General features: G+C 50.1%; 1 protein-coding gene and 1 long non-coding RNA gene across 2 annotated transcripts; one reads left to right on the top strand and one right to left on the bottom strand.

Annotated features, from left to right (window-relative positions):
• The first annotated feature begins 1,230 nt into the window (after positions 1–1,230).
• Positions 1,231–4,770, top strand: LOC310868358. The gene is made up of 3 exons (XR_014570083.1): positions 1,231–1,448; positions 4,073–4,592; positions 4,626–4,770. It is a non-coding gene; the product is annotated as an uncharacterized lncRNA (long non-coding RNA).
• Positions 4,771–10,418: 5,648 nt separating this feature from the next.
• On the bottom strand, positions 10,419–11,387 carry LOC310867525 (eukaryotic translation initiation factor 4H-like; the record flags this gene model as incomplete). Its single annotated transcript, XM_083777640.1, has 1 exon — positions 10,419–11,387. One exon carries the CDS (start codon positions 11,385–11,387, stop codon positions 10,419–10,421), a length of 969 nt encoding a protein of 322 aa, XP_083633766.1.
• Positions 11,388–12,000: the final 613 nt, after the last annotated feature.

Genomic DNA, 12,000 nt, shown 5'->3' with positions numbered 1-12,000 from the left:
CTTCATGTCTGTAAATTGGAACTGCTTCCGGATATTTTTTATAGTTACTATTAGCCTTCGCATTAAGACCAACATATTTGTCTTGGAATTTAACGAGTATTACTGTAACATACGTGCCGTTTTTTCCCAAAGTCAATATACTCAACAAATCCTCTGATACCGTTGACTAATCCATCAGATACCATTACATTAGTAGTCAACATCACTTGTGCACCAATTGCTATACTGAGTGTAGTTGGTAAACCTCCTGTTTGTGATAGTTTCCTATTTGTGCAATCCAGATCAAATAGTCGTGTGTCTTTATCTTTTCTACTATCTTCTGCCTTTATATGATAAATAGTAATATTCAATTTTTCAAGTTTGTAGTTATTGTGTTCATCGACAGATTTATTCTCTGCAAACACATGAAGTGCATCTTCTGGGTAATTATCAGCATTAGCATTTATTTCTCTTGATTGTAACTGTTGGTTCTCTATCGTGTTCGAGACTGGCTCTCCACTACATATTATTAAATATGTACGGGAACTGACCCCACAGGGCAGTGTTCATGGATATCTCTTTAAGACACATATACTATGGTGGCCCTGCCCAGATTGCCAATCAGCGGGCTATTTAAGCCCCATCTGTGCAGAGCCACTTCGATTTTTTCATTTCCACGAGCAGACGTTTCGTGTATCTCAGCAGTTTTGACACTTATTAAACAATATATATATATATATATATTTAGAACATACAGCTGCGTGGCACACAGTCCGCTTACCGGAGGTAAGAAGAGAGCCGGTCGTCGTTACGACTCCTCTCAGGGCGCCGCGTAGCTCCATCGAGAAATCAAACAAAACAGCAACAGCAACAAGCTGCAGTGCCTAATCCGCTAGACAGTGGAGGAAGCCTCAGCCTGTCCGTGCGTCCGTCCCTAGTGAAACCCGACCACGTTGGGGGAAACTAGGAGACGGCGTTCGGTGTGGCCAAAGCCAAGCGCGAAGCCGACCACGTTGGCGACGCCTTGGTTCCCTGGCTGCAGAAGCGGTGAGAGAGCCGGTCGTCTCGACGACTCCTCTCAGGGCGCCGCGTAGCTCTACTGATAAAACAGCAGCAACAACAAGCTCAGTGCCGAATCCGCTAGACAGTGGAGGAAGCCTCAGTCTTGTCCGTGCGTCCGCTCCCTGGGACGGCGTTCGGTGTGGCCAAAGCCAAGTGCGAAGCCGACCACGTTGGCGATGCCTTGGTTCCCTGGCTGCAGAAGCGCTGTGAGACCCCGAGCGAAACCGACCTCGTCGGTGGACCTCCTGGTTGATCATCGCGGCTGTACACCGTTGCGGCGGGTAGCGGGGTAGAACCCAGAGGAGCTGACCTAGTCGGCGTACTCTGAGGCCATCTACAGTCGCTGATCGTTGCCGCCGCGGTCCGGCCAGACCACACGGCAGAGAGTGTAAACAAACAATTCCAGCGTGTTCCACTTCCTCATTGACAGGTTGACATGAGCGTCATAGTGTAGGAGGGATTCCCGTCAGGGACGGCTGCCCAGACTGCACTGTGCCTCATGGTTCACAAGAGGGCGGTGTGGCTCAAAGATCAGGAGACAAAAACTCCCGATGACCCACCGTGTCAGGCGCTGCAATTAAATCGCTTACTCTGTCACAATTGGTTCTGGTTAATATATACTTATATGCTTATAAGTATGATAATGGCTACAACACCACACTATGCATGTGTACTTGTAGGCCTACTGGAATGATATACAAAAGCTCCAGTGTGCTTAATGTCAGATGGTTTTGTGCTAGAGCGCCTCAGAGCGGCCGAGCAGTTTATGTACAACCTCTTCCAGAGGTCCATAACTCTGCTGGTGACACAAAACAAACTGTGGACATTGATTTGGTATGGACTCTGTCCTAACAAAGAGAGAGCACACTGAGAATCCGTGTCATGGGGATGTCTTAGGGTACCATGTTGCCTTGATTCGTTTATGCAGCATTGTGAGATTCTGCAAAGGGTAGATTATGACCCCTCACGTTCAAGCAATTACTATGTGCCCACTCCCTGTTGAGCACAGTCCGAGTTAAAATATGGTGTACAATACAAGATGTATACATATATGTATATATAGGTACACATATAAAAAATAATATAGGTATATGAATATATCTATATAGAGACAAGAGGAGATGGAAACAGCAGGGGTTTCTCAGGCTGCATGTGGAGCTCACATGCCCACAGAGGATGGCCATGACCAGTGTGTGTCCTGCGGGGGCCCTGGTATGAGGACCCCGCCCCCGGTACGAATGGTCTCATCCTTCCAGCTGAAGCTGGAGGGGCCATGGGGGCCTGTTTTTAGAGGCAAAAGACCAGTCGTTTCCACTGACAGACTAAAATGTCCCATAGAAATGTCATTTTTATGTGAACATGTATGCTAATTGTATACAGCTGTGACTCTGTCTCCAAGACAATTTTTTCTCAAGGGAGATAAATAAAGACTACCTTGAACCTTGTCCCAGGTTGGCAGAGCTGGGTGAGCTAAGCTCAGGCTATAGCTCCACCTCTTTCCTGCCCTGCCTGGTATGGACAGGTCTGTAAAGAAGGATTTAGTGAAAGTTTTCTGTGAGACTACTTACGAGTGTCAGCAGCCTATTAATGCACTACAGTGTGCAGTTTAGGGAGCGAGCGTTGACTCGCCCTCTCGGGTTAGCTGTTGTCTCGTTTGAAGGTGAGACTAACAAAATTCCTTGGGGTCAGACGGCCATTAGAGCACACTATACACTACAGGGTATGGTTTATTGTTTATTGAATGGATCCCCGTTAGCTGATGCCGAGGCGACAGCTAATCTTCCTGGGGTCCATATGAAACGGACATACAAAAAGTACATGAATACATGTATTGTTGGTGTTACGCCAGCTTACACGCCTGTGATGTAGTTCGGTATTGTGGATCTGGGTTCAGTGACACAAACAGAACGTGCTGGGTCAGTCGAATGTTTCCCTTTATGTTGGGCAGTCATCATAGCGCACTATACTGTCATATTTCTGGCGAGGCGTCAGCTCACGCGACAGTGGTGTAGTTCTGTCACAGACAGGACATGCTGTGTCTGTCCGATGTTTGGTGACACAGACATGACATGCTGGGTCTGCCAGGAAGTATGCCTGAATCTCAGCCATTGTCACACTATAGGGCGTATTGCTGACGGGGTCAGCTCATGCGTCCGTGGTGTAGTTCTGTCACAGACAGGACAGGACGTGCTGTGTCTGTCCGACGTTTGGTTGAAGGCAAATTATGCAGGCATTATAGCGCACTATACTGTCGTATTGCTGGCGGGGCGCCTGCTTACGCGACCGTGGTGTAGTTCTGTCTGTGGATCTGGTTCCCCAGTGACACAGACATGACATGCTGGGTCTGCCAGGAAGTATGCCTGAATCTCAGCCATTGGCACACTATACGGCGTATTGCTGACGGGGTCAGCTCATGCGTCCGTGGTGTAGTTTCACGGTGAAGCCGGGCTCAGTAACACAGCAGAGCGTGCTGTGGCTGTCGCGCAGAGCACACGATACAGTATACAGTGTGTCACGGCGAGCCGTTTACGCACCTGGGTGTGACTCTGCGGGGTAGAATCCGGTTACCGGTCTGAAACCACAGAGAAAGCTCTTCTCATCCAGAGAAGTCACGAAGTCATGGCTATCTAGGCGCAGCTAGCCAACACAGGGCTATTTTGTCAATGACACCGTCACCTGCTTACACGGCGCTTCGGTGACCATAAGGGCCCTGACCTTATTGAGGAGCTACAGCGACTGGCTTCATGCTTCCCAGGCAGTAGCAGCGGGTGTGGCGCCTTCGGTTTCCACAGTCCGAGCTGCAGCAGGAAGGCCGAGCTCGTCCAATGAAGCTGCCTGTTTAGCCATTGGCCTTGTTAGGCCAGGAGGTCAGTGCATTGCTCCAACAAGCTAAGAAGGCTTGTGCAGATGAACAGATGCAGGAGGTGATGGCAGGAATGCTCCATCATGAGCAACTTGCCTCAACGGCTCCTCAGGCTGCGCAACCCCAGTTAGGTTTGGCAGCTCCAGGGGCCTACGGGTCCGGTTGGAGGCCAACCGGCGGGGTATGGCTAGATGTGCTCAGCACACCGAGCCCACTCCTCAGTCCTGACAGTTCAGGGAACCCAGCCCCCACATGCTGTCTCTCGAGACAGTGGCGGTCAATTCAGGTGGACCCCTGAGTAGGTTCCACCATGTCAAGGGTTGTATCACTCTCGAGGTCGTCCTCAGACGAGCCCTCCATCGTCGTTTCCAGTCATCCTGGTTCTCCATCTGGTCAGTTTGTTGGTACTTTGCGCTCCGGCGTCATTCTTGAGTACATCCACGTATGTTAGCGTGGGACGTCCTCGTGACCGGTGCCTGTTTGTTGGATCCCACAGCACTAGTTTGCTGGCTGGCATCTCTTGGCAGTTGAGCCAGCTGGTGCCTCCGCCCCTTAGGGCTGAGGGCGGCCACGGTGCACTGCGTCCCCCCGGCTCCCCTGAACATGCGGCCAGTGCATTATCTGTCCTTTACGGTCAGGCACTATGCAGGCGTATTGCTGACAGTGTCAGTTTACATGTATGAAACGTGTATAGTTACGCCGGTTCACACAGCAGAGTGAGTGTGAAAAGACTGTCATGGGGGAGCAGAACCACCAGAAGGGCGTATTACGGCATGGCCGTTAAGCGCCTGGGTGTAATTGTGTGGGGGAAACCGGTTATCGGAGCCACGGAGTGAGCTCCCTCCTCGTCCGGGGGTAATGGGCTATGCCGGTGACCTTGTGACACGGCGGACCACTGTCCCACACAAGGTCAACACAAGGATCACCCAGTTACTGAAGGGTGCTCGCACATTAGGTCGGCAGTCCCCCCACGGGAGGTGGTACTGTCTGCCTTGCGGCATGAGCCAATTAAGCGGGGACACTTGGGTGGCTTCTCGCAGGACAGCATTCTTGCTGTTAGCAGTGTCAGCCACAAGAATGTCCCTATGAGTGCATGAAGGATGCTGCCACTTCCTGCATGGCATTGGTTAGGTGGTGCTGGCACCAATCCCTGCATTCTATACCATAACGGCCTGATCAGAGTACGAGCCAGTCAGCCTGTTGAGTTGCACCCTCCCCACCCTCCTAAGCAGGGTGGTAAAGCAGGATTGCAGTCATGGTTGGGCCCTGTCAGGGCCTCTAATGGGCCAAACTGTTTTAAGCAGATGGTCTCCAAGACTGGGCTCCCTCATTGGGTTGTGAAACAATCTAGCAGGCATATAGGTGGGCAGGGATGTGGGCACAATCCGTGCAGGGCCTTGTGGCCCATGCACTGATGACGAGATGTCCCTCTATCTGAGATCTGTGTGACGGACTCTGTGTCGATGCCGTCCGCATTTAGCAGGTTATACCAGTGTGGTATCCATGTGACAGCCAGCACCCTCCTCACTGAGTGGGCTGGGCTCCGCATCAGGACACGGCTTCAACAGTCTGTTGGCCTACTGTCCGAAGGGCTGACTTGAGCGGGAGTGCATGACTGCAGACTGCAGTAACCTGGTTACATTTCCCGAATGGCACCCTGGTGCTCAGAGGAGCTCAGGTTAGGGCCCCACCAGTCCTGTTTGGGGGCCAGGCCGTTAGCCCTGGAGGCTCTATGATGAGCCCCCTTAAAATCGTTTAGTCAGTGAGCCTGACATGCTGTCACTCAAGACAGCCGTATTATATAGTCACGTCTGCAAGGAGAAATGTGGGAGTTGTGAGCGCTGTCAACCCCTGACACGCTCGGCCGGGTGATGGAGTAGTTTTACACCTCGACCCAACCTTCTCCCCAAGGTTCTCTCAGGGGCACATCTCAATCAGGTGATTGAGCTCTGTCCTCTCTTTACATGCAGACGGATGAAGTGTGCAGTGGTGTATCTCTGACAGAGATCTACACAGCAGTGACATGGGCGACTCTGCCTACATTCACCCTGTCCTACCAATGGAACGTGGTGGCATCCGCTCCCCCTGTGGGAGTCGCTCCTGCGTGCTACTCAGCGGTAGGGTCACCGGCACCTTGACCGGTCAGGTCGGCCGGGCATCTGACGGGCTGGCTTGAGCAGCCCTTCACCCCGGTGGTCACTGGCCTAGCATCGTGCTGGGCCAGCTGAGCCTAGGTGGCGTCTTGCGCCTAGGCCACGAGTATTACTTACTTGGTATGAATACTGAAGTTTTGGAGCATTTTGGCGAGCACCTGTGACTCATGGCGCTCACCACTTATAGGCTCGGATGGAATTCAGGTTAAACTGCCTCGGGCTGCCGCGGGGGCAGCTGGTCTGCTTATTTCCTCGCGGTGTGTCTTAGAGAGTTCCCGTACATATTTAATAATATGTAGTGGAGAGCCAGTCTCGAACACGATAGAGAACGGAGGGTTACACTGTAACCCAGGTTCTCTGAGTGGAGAGACTGGCTCTCCACGAAAGAGCCGCTTCCGAAATTCGTGTCAATCAAGTTAATCGAAGTGGCTCTGCACAGATGGGGCTTAAATAGCCCGCTGATTGGCAATCTGGGCAGGGCCACCATAGTATATGTGTCTTAAAGAGATATCCATGAACACTGCCCTGTGGGGTCAGTTCCCGTACATATTTAATAATATGTAGTGGAGAGCCAGTCTCTCCACTCAGAGAACCTGGGTTACAGTGTAACCCTCCGATATCCTCATCTGTTATTTTTCCTTCTCTGACTCGATTCAACATTACAGCAAAGTTCAAATCATCTTTCTGGCGCATTACTTCATTAAGTTCCAACAATTTAAATGAATCCCATCCATTACCACATATATTTGCCATTGCATTACTTGTACCTTGAAAGATGTATTTTTGCATTACTGGTGGTAATTGGAATAGATCTCCAACAGCTAAAATAGATACATTGCCAAATGGTTCTTGTACCTTTGAGCCATTTTCCATAACATTTGTGCCTTTAATTTGACTCAATCGTTTGTGTACTTGGAGAAAAATGTCTGCACCAATCATAGAAATTTCATCTATAATTAATAATTGCAGATTTTGTAAGGAATTTTCTAGTAATGCTACCTTTTCTTGATTCAGTGGTAAGAAAGAATTTCCAAATCTCGATGATTTTAAAGATAAAGCTGAATGGAGTGTCACACCTCTAATATTGAAAGCTGCTATTCCCGTCGATGCCGTAATCATAGAAATAGTGTCATCAGGTTTTATGAAGTTGGCTGTTTTGAATAATCTCATGCAGTCGTAATGGATCAGGACTCTTTCCTACCCCACCTGATCCACTAAGGAAGATGTGATATGGGACATTAACTCAGCACGGAAGTGTTTTTCCTTTCTAAATTATTTTTTATTGATTATGTATATAGTATACGTATGACTAGCTCTAAATGATGACGTAAGAAATATATATAGTATATATATAGTATATAGGCATATACTATATATGTATACATATATACTCTATACTCTATACTGTATAAAGTGTGTAGTTGTAAGTTGATTAGCGGTATTCTGTGGTCACTTTGGTCCAAAAACCGTGACAGCCGTTCCGCCATTTCAGGACCCCCCCAGAAAAACATCAAATCTGTGCCCTTATTGCTGGACCAATGATGACGAAATGACCATATTTCTTACGTCATCATTTAGAGCTAGTCATACACATACGTGTATGACTAGCTCTAAATGATGACGTAAGAAATACGTGTATGACTAGCTCTAAATGATGACGTAAGAAATATGGTCATTTCGTCATCATTGGTCCAGCAATACGGGCACAGATTTGATGTTTTTCTGGGGGGGTCCTGAAATGGCGGAACGGCTGTCACGACAAATGGACCAGGCCGATCACATTACTTGCGCGCTCTGCTTGCGCAAGTAATAATAATATGTATATTGGTATATTTGTTAAATTCCCGTTGATAATGAATGTAGAATGTATGGGGGTGGGGGGGGGGGTGGGCTGTCCAATGGCTTGTGATTGGCTAATCGCCCTACATATTGAGGTTAAAATTAAGGCAGAAAAGTGAAGACACCAAAAGTGATTGGCCGGATTGACATTTGTGATGATTTGATTGGTTGAGCACGGAATGTGATGATAAGATAAAGCATCATATCCCGCCATACGTCCGGACGGTATGCACGTTGTGCAGGTCTTTGTGGTCTAGATTCTCTAGAACAACCACTAAAGTATTTTCCTCACAACAACAAAGCTACTGGTCTCCCAAACCTGGCTGTGACAGGCCGTCTGCCACACACTGGATAATATCGCCATTTTATTTCATTGTGTCAACTAAATCCTCCATTTTGAGATCGTATTAATGCAATCTAGATTCAACTGCACACATTCTAAATAATGCCCCAGAAATATTGTACTGAGCAAATGGACTGTTACCACCTTCAATAATAATGATAATAATAGTCTTTATTGTCTCCACATCATATTATTTTCTTTGTCATGGACACTTATGGACACTTGTACAGAACATTAATAATTCTACTTGAGTTGGAAGCATTAAGACCCATTTTAACCCTCAATGGCTTCCTTTCTGAAACATATACGTCATTGTAAAAAGATTCACGAGTTTAGATATTCTATTTACAATGAGATGCGGACGGGAGCTGGTGCCACTTGGACCCGGACGTAACGTAGGACTACACAATGACCCGGACGTAACGTATAACTACAACATGTCGGACTAAAATACCCTATAAACCCAACCTCACTGGAAGCCACAGGTTAGTTTTAACCCGCCAAGGGTTAGTTTTAACCTGGTTAAAAGTCTGACCACAAAACTGATTTATTTTTCACCTTGAGATCACATATGTTGAATTATTAATTATATTTAAACATTTCAAGAAAAAAAAAGTTACTAATGAACAATAACATGCCCCCAGCCCCCCCCCAGGCCTTGCAATGACTGTAAGGACCCTCTAGGGGTCGCGACCCCCCCTGTTGAATGCTAATGATTTAAGATGTATTGAATCTGAAAATACACATTTAACAACAATCCAACACAGTAACAGAAAATGAGGAACCAGACAAACAAAAAATATATACATTTACCTGAAGCTAAAGTCAATGAATCTTTCTATGAAGTCTATGGAAAAGGTTGAATCTGGGGCACAAGTTTATACATGTATTGTGAGTGTGTGTGTGTGTGTGTGTGTGTGTGTGTGTGTGTGTGTGTGTGTGTGTGTGTGTGTGTGCGCATGTATGAGTGTGTGTGTGTGTGTGTGTGTGTGTTTGTGTGTATGTGTGTGCGTGCATGTTGGGGGGCTAGCATGGGTTAGCATGGTGACATTACTGTAACATTATAGCATCATTGAATCAGTGTGTCTTTACTGTAAATTGGTGAAAGAAAAAGACGTTGCAACATCACTGGGGATGATGTGCCTCCATGTTTGGGCAAGACTGGTGTCATCTATACATATGACATCACCAACGTGACATCATCTATACGTATGACATCACCAACATGACATCCAAGCTTCACAAGGAAGTCACAGCATTGTGTCTTTTCTATTGTTTTGTTTTTAGGTCTCCTGTAATCCGAACCACACTTAGTGGTCCGCTTATCCCAAGTCGGGTCACGAGGGCAAAGGCTCCAGACCTTCCTCTCCACAGCAACATTAGTGACTTCCTCCTGGGGGATCCCTGAGTCGATGTAATCCCCATCTGGTCCTTGGTCTGCCCCAGGGTCTCCTCCCAGTGGAGATATAATCCATCTGGTCCTTGGTCTGCCCCGGGGTCTCCTCCTAGTGGAGATATAATCCATCTGGTCCTTGGTCTGCCCCGGGGTCTCCTCCTAGTGGAGATATAATCCATCTGGTCCTTGGTCTGCCCCGGGGTCTCCTCCCAGTGGAGATATAATCCATCTGGTCCTCGGTCTGCCCCGGGGTCTCCTCCCGGTGGAGATATAATCCATCTGGTTCTTGGTCTGCCCCGGGGTCTCCTCCCAGTGGAGATAATAATCCATCTGGTCCTTGGTCTTCCCCGGGGTCTCTTCCCAGTGCGACGTGCATCGAGGACCTCCCTAGGAAGACCCTCGAGAGGTATTCTAAACAGACCTGAACTGCGTCCTTTCCAATCACAGAAGCGACTCTGCTCCGAGTCTCTCTCGTGGTGACTGAACTTCTCACCCAGACACCCGTCTTTCGGTCATGACCATAATGGTGAGAGTAGGAATGAAGATTGCTCAATAGACAGAGAGATTTGAAGCAGAGCGACTGCAATACCGCTGCTCGCCTGTCATCAATCTCTCCCACTACACTCCCAGCAGCCGTCAAGGTCAAGGACCCTTCACTGGGCGACGCCAGTTGCACCCGGGGTTTTGCCCAAACCGGAGTTCCCAGCAGCAGTCTAGGACCCTTCGCCGGGCGACGCCAGTTGCACCCGGGGTTTGGCCCAACCCGGAGTTCCCAGCAGCGGTCTAGGACCCTTCGCCGGGCGACGCCAGGTCCACACGGGGCTTGGCACCGCCGAATATGCTGGAGTTGGGGTTGGCCACCTGGTTGAGCGGGCCGGCCACCGTGCGAGGTTTGAGCTGCAGGCGAGGCCTCTGGGCGCGCTCCTCGTCCGAAGGCTCTCTGAAGTCGGCGGGAGGAGGCGGCCCCCCTCCTCCTCCTCCTCCTCCTCCTCCTCCTAAACGTTGGGGCGCTCCTCCGTCTCGGAAGTGCCCCGGGGCTCCCGCCACGGCTCCTCTCGTTCCTCCTCCCGCTCCTCTCCTGTCGCCAGGGGCGTGTCCGCTCCGGCCACCTCCTCCTCCGCCCATGAAGTCGTCGTCCCTGAAGCTCCGTTCGTCCTTTCGGAAGGCGTACGCTCCCCCCCCTCTCCCCCCGTCGTGGTGCCCTCCCCCCCCTCTCCCCCCCCGCCCGCCGCCCATCATCGTCGTCATCATCTCGTCGTCTCTCGTGACGAAGGCGCGGTCGTCCTTGCGGAACCCGAAGCCGCCTCCGCCCGCGCTCTCCTGCCGCCGCTTCTCGGCGATGTCCACCCTCAGCGAGCGCTCGCCCAGCTTGGCGCCGTCGTACTTCAGCGCCGACTTCAGGGAGTCCAGCTCGTCGAACTCCACGTAGCCGAAGCCCTTGAACTTGTCCGTCTCCTTGTCGCGCACCAGGCGCACGCTGCGGATGCTGAGCTCCTTGAAGATGGCGTCCACGTCTCCCTGCACCGTGTTGAAGGGGAGGTTCCCCACGTACGCCGTGAAGGGCGGCTCCACGGGAAGCTCCTTCTGCTTCCTGTTGGGGGCGCCGCCGCCGCGCGCCCAGCGCTGGCCGAAGTTCCCGTACGCTCTGCTGTCGTGGTCGTAGTAGTGGTCGTTTACGTGATGCTGCTGCTGGCCGCCATCTTGTTTCTGTCCGTCCTCGCCTCTGTAATGGTTATCCTTCAGGGAAGTCATCAGAACATGTATGCCGACTCACTGGGGAAAGAATAATTAGTTTTATCCAAGAATATTCTAGGGAACGATACACGCCAACGGTGACTAAACAGTCTCCTATAAGAGTCGTATAACCCGTGGCCTGCTTTAAATAGAGTCTGTGTCATAGCATGACGTCATCAGCCGTGCATGGTTGCAAATATGGCATCAGCTCTATCGGGAATCAGGTTGTAATGGCTATTAGCAAACGTGCTAACAGCAGTGGTGCTGTGTAGTGGCCTAATAGCATTAGCAACAGTGCTAACAGCAGTGGTGTTGTGCTAGTGTTACAGCTTTGAGTGGCGCTAGCCCCTCCTATATACATGAGCTTTGAGGCTAGCCCCTCCTATATACAGCTTTGAGGGGCGCTAGCCCCTCCTATATACAGCTTTGAGGGGCGCTAGCCATTCCTATATACAGCTTTGAGGGGCGCTAGCCCCTCCTATATACAGCTTTGAGGGGCGCTAGCCCCTCCTATATACAGCTTTGAGGGGTGCTAGCCCCTCCCCCTCCTATATACAGCTTTGAGGGGTGCTAGCCCCTCCCCCTCCTATATACAGCTTTGAGGGGTGCTAGCCCCATCCGATATACAGCT

Source organism: Protomyctophum parallelum (assembly GCF_964188405.1).
Source record: "Protomyctophum parallelum genome assembly, chromosome: 12".
Classification (NCBI taxonomy): domain Eukaryota; kingdom Metazoa; phylum Chordata; class Actinopteri; order Myctophiformes; family Myctophidae; genus Protomyctophum; species Protomyctophum parallelum.
The sequence above is the reverse complement of the archived record's forward strand: the minus strand, read 5'-3'. Positions and strand labels throughout refer to the sequence as shown.